The sequence below is a fragment of the Dama dama genome, chromosome 19 (genome assembly GCF_033118175.1).
Source record: "Dama dama isolate Ldn47 chromosome 19, ASM3311817v1, whole genome shotgun sequence".
Lineage (NCBI taxonomy): Eukaryota > Metazoa > Chordata > Mammalia > Artiodactyla > Cervidae > Dama > Dama dama.
The window spans coordinates 62,098,115-62,111,699 of record NC_083699.1 but is presented as its reverse complement, the minus strand read 5'-3'; the positions used below and the strand labels follow the sequence as shown (position 1 = coordinate 62,111,699).

Sequence of the window (13,585 nt, the reverse complement as noted above, 5' to 3'; positions counted from 1 at the left end):
GGAAATGCTGATTAATAGGAGAATAAGTATGTAAATTTTGAAATGATTGTTCAGTAGAATACCATACCATAATGAGAATGAATGGACTGTTATGTCATGTGACCACAAGGATAAATCTTATGAACGCAATGCTGAGCAGAGAAAGCAGACAGAAATAAGCAGTTATTGAAGAATTTTGCTTTAGGAAAGTTCAAGAGTAGGCAAAACGTATTGATTGCAATATAATTTATAGCTGTGGTTACCTTGGTGAGGGTGCTGGCTAGTGATTATGAGATGAACTCAGGGAGTCTGGAATGCTGGTAATACACCATCTGTTCATCTGAGGGGATCCCATCGATCTGTTCACTCTGAGAAATCTCAGTGAGCTCTGCATTTAGCATTTGTGTAATTGCCTCATTGTGGGTCTTTGGTATTAATTTTATCTTGTAAAAGTATAATAGATGACCTAAAAATGATAATGTAACTATTATCTAGTATGGGATGAGAAAGGAGATAGCAGTGAGCTGAGTTCTCACCTTTCATGTCTAGTTGCTTTTTAGGTTTTGTCTTAATATGATAAGTCAATCAATGGATGTGAAATGGCATGACCTACAATATTCATGATAATTACATGACCTAAAAGAAACGATTTGGAAAGACTGCCTTTGGGGATTGGGATCAGGATGCTGGGACAGGCTTGGGACCAAACTGTTCATAAATTTTCTAAGCTACTTCCGTGTGATTATAAAACTTTTTAAAGAAAGTATCAAATTGCCAGAGGTTCATTTCAGTTCCATAAATATTTATGACACACCAAAATTATCCTAGGCGCTGTGCTAGATGCTCGGGAAACAAAGATGACCAAGATAGGATGCTTTCCTTCGAGGAGTTCACAGTGGAGTAATGGAAATAGGTACTCAGGCAGACGATGTTCTTTATTTTTCCATTTTAGCTTCATAATGAACATTTCAAAAGAACCGGAAAAACCCACATAAAAAGTAAAAGTACATATAATCCCGTCTCCAAAAGATATTCTTTTCAGTCTTTTTATACATTTGCATCCCTATTTTCTGAAAGATTTATATCAATTTCACGTATCATTTTTGTCACCAAACAGAATATCTTGAGAACATTTTGCCATGTCTTTTAAAGTTCTTCTGTTTATTAGTGGCCACTTAGCAGTACCCTAGTGACTGAGCCACAAGTATCGGGACCATTAGCTCAGCCTTGGAAGTTAGACAAAGCTTCCAATGAAGAGGACTCCTCACTGAGAGCATGTCTAGTTCAAATATGGCGTCGTTGTCATGGAAAATGTGGAGTTAAACTCCACAGCCAAGGTGTTCTTGGGTCCTCTTATCCTATATTTACTACCCTGATGTGGTTTTATTAGACCCAGAAATTTGCTGTTTTTAAGGTACCTTTACACTGCCATTTCAGTTCATCATTTAGGAAGTTGATCTCACTTTCTGATTTTTCCACCAACCGCCGCCCACAAGCCATGTACTTATAGCAAGGACTGGAAAATTCCAGGGCAATAAGTAGGCAAGAGGGAGGAGCAGGGCAGCTGAAATACCCCAGAGCCTGAATTCTGGTCTGCTTTTATACCAGGAGAGCCTAGTCCCACTGTGGACTCACTGCAAAGAAGCTGACTAAAGGAACCAGAATTTATGATACATCTCAGGATAGCAAGGTTGCCCCAAATCCAGAAAGAGAGGTGGTGGAGAGAAAGGGAGAGGGAGGAGGGGGAGAGGAGGGGGGAAGAAAGCGGGGAGGGAAAGGAAAGATAAAAAAGGAAGGAGAAAGTCGGGCAGCCTGTAAGGACGCACTTTCACTCGAGGTCTGTTTATTTTCTTCTCGGATCCCGATTGTTGAATTTCCTCCAAAGACCTGATATTATGATGATATTTTACAAAATATGTTCTATACAAAACTCCTACACAATGCAAAAGAGCCTCCCACACACTCAGCAGCAGGCCTAGCATGCTACTTTAAGAATTATACACATCAAATTTGCTGGGAATAAAAGGAAAAGCAAAGGATAATTTCCAGACTGACCTGGATATAGAAGTTCTTCTGTTAAAGTTTGATAACAGATGAAATGATTTGGCCTGACAGATACACACACACTTCACCAGGGTGAAAATAATCACCCATGGCAGAGAAGCAATAACTTTGGGAACTGAGAGACTTTGAGAGCTACGTTTTATTTTTTAACTACTTAAACTATAAGTATTTTCCTATGCTAAAATGAGGCTTTGAAATTATGATGACTCAGACATACACTGGGCTTCCCTTGTGGCTCAGCTGGTAAAGAATCTGCCTGCAATGTGGGAGACCTGGGTTCGATCCCTGGGTTGGGAAGATCCCCTGGAGAAGGGAAAGGCTACCCACTCCAGTGTTCTGGCCTGGAGAACTCTATGAACTGTATAGTCCATGGGGTCTCAAAGAGTCATACACAACTGAGCGACTTTTACTCATTCACTTCCTATGCTAAAATGAGACTTTGAAATTATGATGACTCAGACATAGACTACTTTCCAACAACACTTGTGAATGCTACAATTAATCCAGTAATTCATTTTATTGATAATGTACAATTAGGATCTGAACATATTACTAAATGATCTGAACATATTACTTCTCTTAATTTAAGTCTTTTACACCCATTATAATTAAGCAAAGCAAAGTTAAAATCATACACATAATAAGGAAAGTAGTATTAAAATAAATGAAATAAGATTGTCCTCCATACTCAGTTTAATTGCCACAAAAGACTATCACTACATACTTTTACAGATGGTGGGGCTTCCAAACACTGAGCCCATAAATGTATTAACACAGCCTGAAATTGATGTTTAACTCCTTTGACTTGGAGCAGAATCAGTTCTCTTCTTTGCTGCTGCTGCTAAGTCACTTCAGTCATGTCTCTGTGTGACCCCATAGACGGCAGCCCACCAGGCTTTCCGTCCCTGGGATTCTCCAGGCAAGAACACTGGAGTGCGTTGCCAGTTCCTTCTCCAATGCGTGAAAGTGAAGTCACTCAGTCATGTCTGACTCGTAGTGACCCCATGGACTGCAGCCCACCAGGCTTCTCTGTCCATGGGATTTTCCAGGCAAGAGGACTGGAGTGGGCTGCCATCGCCTTCTCCGTTTCTTTGCTAAGTGTTTATCATAAATAGAGATCTCCTCTTGCAAATAAAATATTTAAGCATCAGAATGGACCTCTCTTTTTTTTTTTTCTTTATTTATTTATTTATTTTTTCAGTGGGTTTTGTCATACATTGATATGAATCAGCCATAGATTTACACGTATTCCCCATCCCGATCCCCCCTCCCACCTCCCTCTCCACCCGATTCCTCTGGGTCTTCCCAGTGCACCAGGCCCGAGCACTTGTCTCATGCATCTCACCTGGGCTGGTGATCTGTTTCACCACAGATAGTATACATGCTGTTCTTTCGAAACATCCCACCCTCACCTTCTCCCACAGAGTTCAAAAGTCTGTTCTGTACTTCTGTGTCTCTTTTTCTGTTTTGCATATAGGGTTATCGTTACCATCTTTCTAAATTCCATATATATGTGTTAGTATGCTGTAATGTTCTTTATCTTTCTGGCTTACTTCACTCTGTATAATGGGCTCCAGTTTCATCCATCTCATTAGAACTGATTCAAATGAATTCTTTTTAACAGCTGAGTAATATTCCATGGTGTATATGTACCACAGCTTCCTTATCCATTCATCTGCTGATGGGCATCTAGGTTGCTTCCATGTCCTGGCTAAACAGTGCTGCGATGAACATTGGGGTGCACGTGTCTCTTTCAGATCTGGTTTCCTCAATGTGTATGCCCAGAAGTGGGATTGCTGGGTCATATGGCAGTTCTATTTCCAGTTTTTTAAGAAATCTCCACACTGTTTTCCATAGTGGCTGTGCTAGTTTGCATTCCCACCAACAGTGTAAGAGGGTTCCCTTTTCTCCACACCCTCTCCAGCATTTATTGCTTGTAGACTTTTGGATAGCAGCCATCCTGACTGGCGTGTAATGGTACCTCATTGTGGTTTTGATTTGCATTTCTCTGATAATGAGTGATGTGGAGCATCTTTTCATGTGTTTGTTAGCCATCTGTATGTCTTCTTTGGAGAAATGTCTGTTTAGTTCTTTGGCCCATTTTTTGATTGGGTCATTTATTTTTCTGGAATTGAGCTACAGGAGTTGCTTGTATATTTTTGAGATTAGTCCTTTGTCTGTTTCTTCATTTGCTATTATTTTCTCCCAGTCTGAGGGCTGAGAATGGACCTCTCTTTATGACCGACAAATAACCATTCAATATTTAGTTGTTAAGCAATATGTGTTTTTCTTGGGATAGTTTTAATCCTTTGAAAGACATTTCATTTTTTAACATTTAGAAAGAATATACACCTATGTGTGCTGGCATGTAGCAGGCATTTCTTAAATATTTCTTGAATTTCTTCCATAAAGAAGTTATTTACACAAACAACCATTCTTAATTATTTGACAGGTTGCTGGAAAACCTTAAAGCTGGGTTTCTCCCCACAATTGTATACCACTGAGCAACCTGAAAATGCATAGCACTTTTCACTTGGATGGAAAAATTAACATAAGTTGAGCACCCACTGTTTTTCACACACATCAGGCACTTTTTAAAAACATATATTAACTCTTTAAAGCCTTATTGATAGGAATAATCCTGTCAATAAGGTACAGTTATGCCCATTTCACATATAAAGAAACCATGCAAGGGAATTATATATCTTGCCTGGTGTATGAAATTAGGAGGTGGTACAACCAGATTTAAATCCAGTGGTGTCTGATTCCAAAGTCCATATTTCCTCTGCAATATTATATTGCCTCTTATATATAGACCTTAAATTTAACTCTATTCTAGTAACTTCTCCAAAATATTGAGACCTTTCTTGTTAATATGGACTGACTTTATTAGCATGGTGGCCATATTTTCCATAGAGAAATGGTAATGTTTAACCTGATAAAGAGTTTTAACGCCAGTGTTAGATTAGCTGGAAGTTAGTATGACAGAGGTTAATTTCTGATAAATATAGGGGCAAGAAAGGATTCGAGTTGGGCTAGCTTGAAATATTCAGGAGGATGGATATAATCACAGGTTGACATGTTTGCACTAATTTATCAATTTTGATGCTAAGAAGCTTTTAACATAATTCCTTAGACATTGGGATTTGGCACAGAAATGTTTTGATAGGTCTTAATAGACAAAATAGACATTTTTAGTCTTTTTTTTTTTTTTTTAACTAAAACCTGCTGAAGCCAGTGATTTCACCCAACCCCTGAGCTTCTTGTGTGCTTAATTGCTCAGTCATGTCTGACTCTGCGACCCCACGGACCGTAGCCCCCCAGGCTCCTTTGTCCATGGGATTCTCCAGGCAAGAACACTGAAGTGGGTAGCCGTTCCCTTCCCCGAGTGTCCTACCTCCTAGCCAGTCCCACAGGGACTGGTGCTGAAATCTAAACAGAGAGTTGACCTGCCCACAAATGTGGGCGCACCTCATTCTTTCTCCTGGCTCCACAAACCCAGGTGGGTCCAAGGCCTTCTCGGGCTCCCTCCTGGTGGTGTCCGCTAGGCCATTCCCGCTGTTAGACCTACAGCTACTGTTTAGGGCCAAATCCTTGCAGCTTTTCTGACTTTGAGATGCCTGATCCCGCCCCAGAGCGTGCAGCTCCTGGGAAGTTGAGTCCGTCTGCTCACTCTTCTTCTGTGAGACAAACCTCATCCCCAGGCCCCATCCACTCTGGAATTCTGGTGAACAAAGTCTGGTCTCTCATTACACTCTGGTGGTGCTTTAGGGAGGCAAAGTCTCAGCGAGGAGGCAGGGATAAAGTGAGTCAGAAAGAGAAAAACAAATACCGTATATTAATGCATATGTGTGGACTCCAGAAACATCAGGTCCTGATGAACCTATGTTTGCAAAGCAGAAATAGAGACACACGGACGGATGTATGGACCCCAAGGCGGAGGGGAGTGGGATGAAGTGAGAGGTTGAGATTGACGTGTATACACTGCTACGCTAAAACAGACAGCCCATGAGAACCTGCACAGTCCAGGGGACTCTGCTCAGTGCTCGTGGAGACCTAAACGGGACGGAAATCCAAAAAAGAGGGGACACGTGTCCCACAGAGCCGATTCGCTTTGCTGTGCAGTGGAAACTAATGCAACCTTGTCACGCAAGTACATGCCAATTAAAAAAAAAGTACTGTCTGACCAAGAGACCTCATCGAAACAGGAGTCACACATTCACAGACCATCCGGCTCTCCTCAGAAGGGCAGCAAGAGCTCGACGCACCGCTCCTGCTTTTCTCTGTCGATTCTTTGCTCCTTAAATGGTCTCAGAGTTTCTAATATCTGTCACCCTTACAATTAAAGCAACTAGAGAGCTGGGGTTCAGATTGCCCAGGAAATACTCAATTACATTTCTAACATCTTTTTTGGAGTCTTTATTAATATAAATGTGTCACATTTAATATCCTAAAACTAATTTCAAATGATAGCTTTGGGGAAGAGACTAATATTCTCATAAAGGTTAACCCAGTTTTTTATTATAGACTTACTTTTGAAATGTAATTGTTATTGTAATAAAACTATAAGGCCCTAACTTGATAGCTTATTCTATGAAATTATTAAAATCATTTCATCATACCTACACAACTATGGGCTTCCCAGGCGCCGCTAGTGGTAAAGTACCAGCCTGCCAGTGCAGGAGACATGAGAGGCATGGGTTCAGTTCCTGGGTCTGGAAGATCCTCTGAAGGAGGGCATGGCAACCCATTCCAGTATTCTTGCCTGGAGAATCCCACGGACAGAGGAGCCTAGCGGGCTACAGTCTATAAGATCACACAGAGTCAGACACGACTGAGGCAACTTAGGACACACGCATCTCTACACAACTATACCCAGCTGTTAGAATAATGCAGATGTTGAATAGAGTACAAAACAAAAGTTTTTGTCATAGCCGGAATGGTAGCCAACAGATTAAGTGTGGGTCAAAGGGGGTCTATTTTTCATATTATTGACTGTTTTTCAAAAGATATTTTTAGTCTGATCAAGCTACATGGAATCGAAATGACTAAATCGGGATGCATCCTTTGGCAAAGTGGCTGCCCCAAAATGCCTGTATCAGAATAGCTGTGTCATAGTCTGACTGAACATGTATTATACTATCAGCATGCATTACGCTCTCATCTCTCAGAGTTGTGTATTCAGGGTTAGGTATGTTTATGGCTGAATGAGTGCTTGACAATAGTCTTCTAATATAGGTAGAAACATGGTCGTTAGAGTGGGTTAATTAATTTACCCAGCTAATATTTGCTGGGTAACTACTATAGTCCAGGTTTCTTTCAATAATAACTTTTCCTGGGACTTCCCTGGAGTCCAGTGGTTAAGTCTGTGCTTCCCCTGCAGGGGGCACAGGTTCAGTCCTTGGTAGGGAGAACTAAGACCCCACATGCTGCATGGTGAGGCCAAGAAGAAAAATATGTATGTTTTTTCTAATACTTTCTATTATTATCAGAATCTAGGATTACTGAAATCTTTTTAAAATAATTTATTCAATGTGAATCATAATTCATGAAGTTAAGTAAATTACAAGATATTTAAGGAGGAGAAATCCCATATGAGCCAAGATTCAGTGTACTAAGTGTAACCAGTGAATGGGTTAACTATCTCAGTTAACTTACTGAATCAGGGAAGTCATGACAGCTGCATGCTGCACTAAAATCCATTTTATAAACAAGTCTCTCCTCTTCACCACGTATGAGTAGGCAAAGCTTGAAGTACCCTTTGCTCACAGATTAAAATGTTTTAAATCATGGTTTCTTGTCTCTTCGAAAATTGGCTAGTCAAGGAGTATGATATCAAGCATACAAAGGGTCCATGCGCTGAAAAGCAAACTCATTATAAAATTTAGATACCTATCTAGCTAAGTCAGCTTCAACTTACAGCCTTTATCTTAATAAAATTCTATGATTTTCACTTAAAAAGTAGCTGTGACACGGTGCCCACACAGGCAGGCTGCACAGATCCGGATCTATAGCCTGCAAGTTTGCAGGTGAGGAGGCAGCCCCCCCCACCCGTGATGTGTGGCGTGTCTCCTCAGCCTTGATGCACGCCCTGGTGTTTGGAAATGTGACGGCGATCATCCAGAGGATGTACTCCAGGTGGTCCCTCTATCACACCAGGACCAAGGATCTGAAGGACTTCATCCGCGTCCACCACCTGCCCCAGCAGCTCAAGCAGAGGATGCTGGAGTATTTCCAGACAACCTGGTCAGTCAACAACGGCATAGACTCCAACGAGGTAACGTGAATTTCTCCTGTGGCCGTTTTCAGGCAGAAAGCACATATCCTAAGGTAAAAGCAAGTGCTTTAGTGCAGGTCTAAGAAGTGAGGCACACACCCACCGACTTCTTTGTCTCTTTACCTTTAACCTCTCATGACCCCCACAGGTGTTCTTTCGTCTGGTCTTGCTTACGTTTTCATGATGTCACTGGATCGGCCAGTGTTTCACAGTAGCTTCGGTCAGTCAGATAGACATATTTTCATTCTCACTGACCCTCTTTGGAGGAACCAATTCTTAGGACAGTTGAATGGTATAATCATGGACTATTAGATTAATCAAGGTAATGTTTACCTTTAAAACCAACAAAGTAAAAAAAATGCGTTTTTCTGCAAACATGTTATGTTTGGACATCCAGAAACACCCTGGACCACCACTGTAGGTATCCTATAAGTCAAGCAACCATTCCACCAACCCGTCAACAAAGCCAGTCATCAATATTTTTAAGTGCTTATTTGGTTTTTCCTCTCTTCAGATGAGCAGGACAGCGGAGGAAACACTCGAGGGCCCAAACTCCATATCTTCTGTCCTGAGTTAAGTGTCTGTCAGAAGCAAGCCAAGAAGTACAATATGTTTCATTCTAGAGTCTTTTATTAATTGATTGTCTTTCTCCAGACTTACTAATAGCTGATTAGTCAGGAGCACACAGCCGGGGTCATGGTCACAGAAATCCGGGATTATTCGTACATGTAGCTTCCTCTTCTGCCCTCTGATTGGTCAAACAGTGGGGAAAGGGCCCTGCAGTCAGGCAGCTTCAGGAGACCGCCCCCCAGCTTGACCCCCTCTTTCCTCCTCTCCGGCAGCTTCTGAAGGACTTCCCAGACGAGCTCCGCTCCGACATCACCATGCACCTGAACAAGGAGATCTTGCAGCTGTCCCTGTTCGAGTGCGCCAGCCGGGGCTGCCTGCGCTCGCTGTCCCTGCACATCAAGACCTCCTTCTGCGCGCCCGGCGAGTACCTGCTGCGCCAGGGGGACGCCCTGCAGGCCATCTACTTCGTGTGCTCGGGCTCCATGGAGGTCCTTAAGGACAGCATGGTGCTGGCCATTCTCGGTGGGTCTTCCTGAAAAGCCCCATGAAATCCTACTCTGAAGCATTAATTAAGGAGAGGAAAAGGGGGGGAAACTTGTGACCGAGAGAAGGAAAATTAGGGATGAGTATGTCGATTCAGGACATGAGTTCAATCTGCCAAGTTATTATAATTGTTGTTATGCCATATAGAGTTTGCACTGTGCTGTTATATTCAGCACCTGTTTTGACTCTTACTAAAAAGCCATATTGTCCCTATTTTACTAGTGAGTAAATAATAGTTAACTTAATTTCTCCCAAATAACATGGCAAGAGAATGAACATAGTTCTGTTCGATTCCTAAAGCCAGGTTATGAATGATGACGTGCACTGCCTCTTGGTCAAATAGCTGCTGTTTTAAGAATGTTTCTGCATTTTTGTGGAGAATCCATTCAGAAAAGAACATTGAAAATTGTTTTATCTGTGCTAGAAATAGCACAAAAATGAATGCATATTGAGAATAAGTTCTTGTAGCAATCATTAATGCAACACTTCAAGGTGATGATAGGCTAATTTTTCTCCCTCAAAGAAAACTCACAGAACAATTTGTGAAGATTTTGTATCACAAGTTGACTTCAACTATTAAGATGCAGTCAGTGTTTGTTGAAATGTAAAGGTCAGCTAACAACAGATGACATGCAGGGTTAATGTAGAAAAGTTCCTATCTATTGATACAATTTTATGTGTACCTCTTTTAAAAATCATTTTCATTTGTTTATCTTTTCAACTCATATTTCTTGAGGGTCTATGAATGAATCAGGTAAACAGGTAAACAATATATTTTGAACGCCAGTGCAGAACACCAGTGTTTAGAATTTATGTTAATTAAAAGTGGCTAATGCAGCATTTTTCATTTTTTTAAATTTTCATATTCAAGAACCTAATTTTATGGAGAACTTAACTCTTTACAAAATATTTTCACATGTGGGACCTTCGTTAAGTTTTCCTAACATGAAGAGACAGATGAGAGGTGTGTTTTTTCCCCAAGATCAAAGCTAACCTCGGTCTTCAGACTGTCCAGTGCACTTTCCCCCTCTACACAATGCTTTTTTAAAAACTAATTCATTTTTTAATTGAAGGCTAATTGCTTTACAGAATTTTGTTGTTTTCTGTCAAACCTGAACATGAATCAGCCACAGGTATACACATGTCCCCTCCTTCTTTAACCTCCCTCCCAGCTCCCGCCCCACCCCACCCCTCTAGCTGATACAGAGCCCGTTTGAGTTTCCTGCGACTTACAGCAAATTCCTGTTGGCTGTCTATTTTACATGTGGTCATGTAAGTTTCCATGTTACTCCATACATCTCACCATCTCCCCTCTTGCCATGTCCAGAAGTCTGTTCTCTATGTCTTAAACAATGCCTTTTATTCTCTGTGACCATTGTAAGTATGCAGTCAGTCAATTTTCAGTGTAAGCTTCAGGATAGGTTCTATTTTGGATGAGAACTAACACTGATTGCTTCCCTGATATGAGCCGAGTGTTATGTGTCCACTCTCCAATTCCAATCTTGCAGCCCTATTAGGCTGCTGTGATGATCCCAGTTAGAGGTGCAGAGATGGAGGCAGCTGGGAATGAAACACTGACATGCTTTTCTCTGCTTCCTGATGACTTCCGTTGACCACTTATCAGAGGAGAGGTGGGGCTTGCCTTCCAAAGTTTGGATTCAACTCTTAATTCACCCCCTTATATTTTTCTCCCTTTTTTTGTTTTGATGTGGACCACTTAAAAAAGAATCTTTATTGAATTTGTTACAGTATTGCTTCTCTTTCATGTTTTGGCTTTTTGGCCACAAGGCGTGTGGGATCTTCACTCCCTGATGGGGATAGAGCTGGAACCCGCTGCCCTGGAGGGTGGAGCCTCAACCACTGGACTGCTGGGGAGTCCCGTGGTTTTCTCCTTGATAGAAAGGCCTGGAATAGCGACTAAATAAAGTAGCAACAAGCTGGGCTCGGTGTGGCCAGCTTGTTATCAGTGTGAGGGTGAGCCTCTATATACGTGTGTTTTCCAAGAGGAGAATTGAACACTCTTTCCTGCCCATTTATCCACTCGGTGAAGTTAAAAACCTGTCATTCCATCATGTTTCATTCAAAATTAAAAGTGAGAATCCTTTGAAAATTTGCTTTGAAAACCTTGCTCCAATCATAAAATATTTTTCTGTGGGTTTCCTTAGTACCACTGTAAGTTTTGTAGCCTGCCTGTTGACACAGCCTGCTTTTAAAAGGGCATTTAGTGCCATTTCCATCAACATGGATGGACTCAGAGATTGTCATACTGAGTGAAATAAGTCAGACAAAGAAATAAATATCACAGGATATCATTTATATGTGGAATCTTAAAAAAACTGGTACAAATGACCTTATTTACAAAACAGAGACAACCACCTAGAAAACAAACTTCCAGTTGCAGGGGAAAAAGGGAAGGAGGGATAAATCAGGAGACTAAGAGTGACCTGTGCCCACTGCCGTATGTGAAAATGATGACCAGTGAGGGTCTGCGGTACAGCTCAGGAAACTCCATCCAGTGCTCTGTAGTGACGTCGATGGGAAAGAAACCCAAAAAAGAGTGGATATGAGAATATGTATAACTGATTCATTCTACTTCCACCTGAAACTAGCACATCAGTGTAAAACAACTATAATCCCATAAAAATTAATCAAAATAAAAAATAAAAGGGCATTTAGTTATTTTTCTAGCAACTTATGGTTTGATATACATGTAAGTAAATTAATGCAGCATTTTCAGATGTATGTATTATGGGTTTTTCCATAATTGTGCTGAATGTTTAAATTTGGTAACTAGCAACAATTCCAGGAATGGAATATGAGGACATTATCCCTGACATTATATCACAGTAGGTACAAATTTGACAGCTTCAATGTAAATACCATTGTTTGTAATACACGATTCTGTTGGATTTTCTTCTTTCAAAAAAACTTCTGAAAGAAAGTGAAGTCACTCAGCTGTGTTTGACTCTTTGTGACCCCATGGACTGTAACCCACCAGGCTCCTCCGTCCATGGGATTTTCCAAGCAAGAATACTGGAATAGGTTGCCGTTTCCTTCTCCAGGGTATCTTCCCCACCCAGGGATCGAACTAGGGTCTCCTGCGTTGCAAGCAGACGCTTTACCGTCTGAGCCACCGGGGAAGCCTGGTGGCCTGTACTAACAACTAAAATGCTTAAGCCATTGCCTTGCGCCTCTGGCCCTGATTTCCTCCATCACTTGAGCTGCCTATATTTAACATTTTCACATCTTTGCTGGTACCCTGTACCTCTCAAAAGTAATTAAATGCATGTGGCCCTTCTAAACATGCCTATGTAGTATCGGGACCAAGCCCAAACAAATATAATAAATTATTAATATTTTCTCTCTGTGATTAACATTATCTCAATGGAGATCAACTATTTTACTTTTCCTATGGTAGTATTGTCTTCTCGGCCAATATAAATCAATATTGACTCTGATAAACTTTAGCACATTGCTTAAATATAGATATTTAATACATGTTCACTCTGCCAACAAAATGAATTAATACATAATATCGTAAAGGAAACCTATCACCAAGCACCTGTCAAGCCAAAATTTATTCAAGCAATTCCATTGTCTAATCAATTGTTGACGGCATCTCTTAATCTGATGCAGTTGATAGACAGGGATTTGTTACAGGGATAGAATTTGTTTGCCTGCACACCTTCATTTCATGTCCCAGTAATTGTGTTTTCCCACCAAGGTCTTCACTGTGATTTAAAGGAAGATGACAAAGCTCCAGTGAATGCACTGCTCTCAGATGGCGTTAGTCTGCCTAATTACAATTAAACATAAGTTATGGCTCTAACCAGGAAGGTTTGCAGATGCCTCCCATCAACTTTTTTTTTCGCCCAATGGAAGAATTACTGATTAGTAAATATCAGAAACTGAATTCTGGGTAATAGAGACTGTGTGCTGTGCTGGTCTTAGTTGCTCAGTCGTGTCTGACTCTGCGACCCCGTGGACTGCAGCCCACCAGGCTCCTCTGTCCATGGGATTCTCCAGGCAAGAATACTGGAGTGGGTTGCCATGCCCTCCTCAGGGATCTTCCCAACCCAGGGATTGAACCCAGGTCTCCTGCATTGCAGGCAGATCCTTCACCATCTGAGCCACTGGGGAAGCCCAAGAATA

General features: G+C 41.3%; 1 protein-coding gene across 1 annotated transcript in view; it reads left to right on the top strand.

The window, feature by feature from the left end:
• The window catches only part of KCNH8 (potassium voltage-gated channel subfamily H member 8), a 446,156-nt gene that overhangs the window by 343,979 nt on the left and 88,592 nt on the right, over positions 1 to 13,585 (top strand). The window contains exons 9-10 of the mRNA XM_061167954.1: positions 8,121 to 8,320; positions 9,163 to 9,412. Coding sequence (XP_061023937.1) covers positions 8,121 to 8,320; positions 9,163 to 9,412 — 450 coding nt within the window. The remainder of the gene's footprint in view (positions 1 to 8,120; positions 8,321 to 9,162; positions 9,413 to 13,585) is intronic.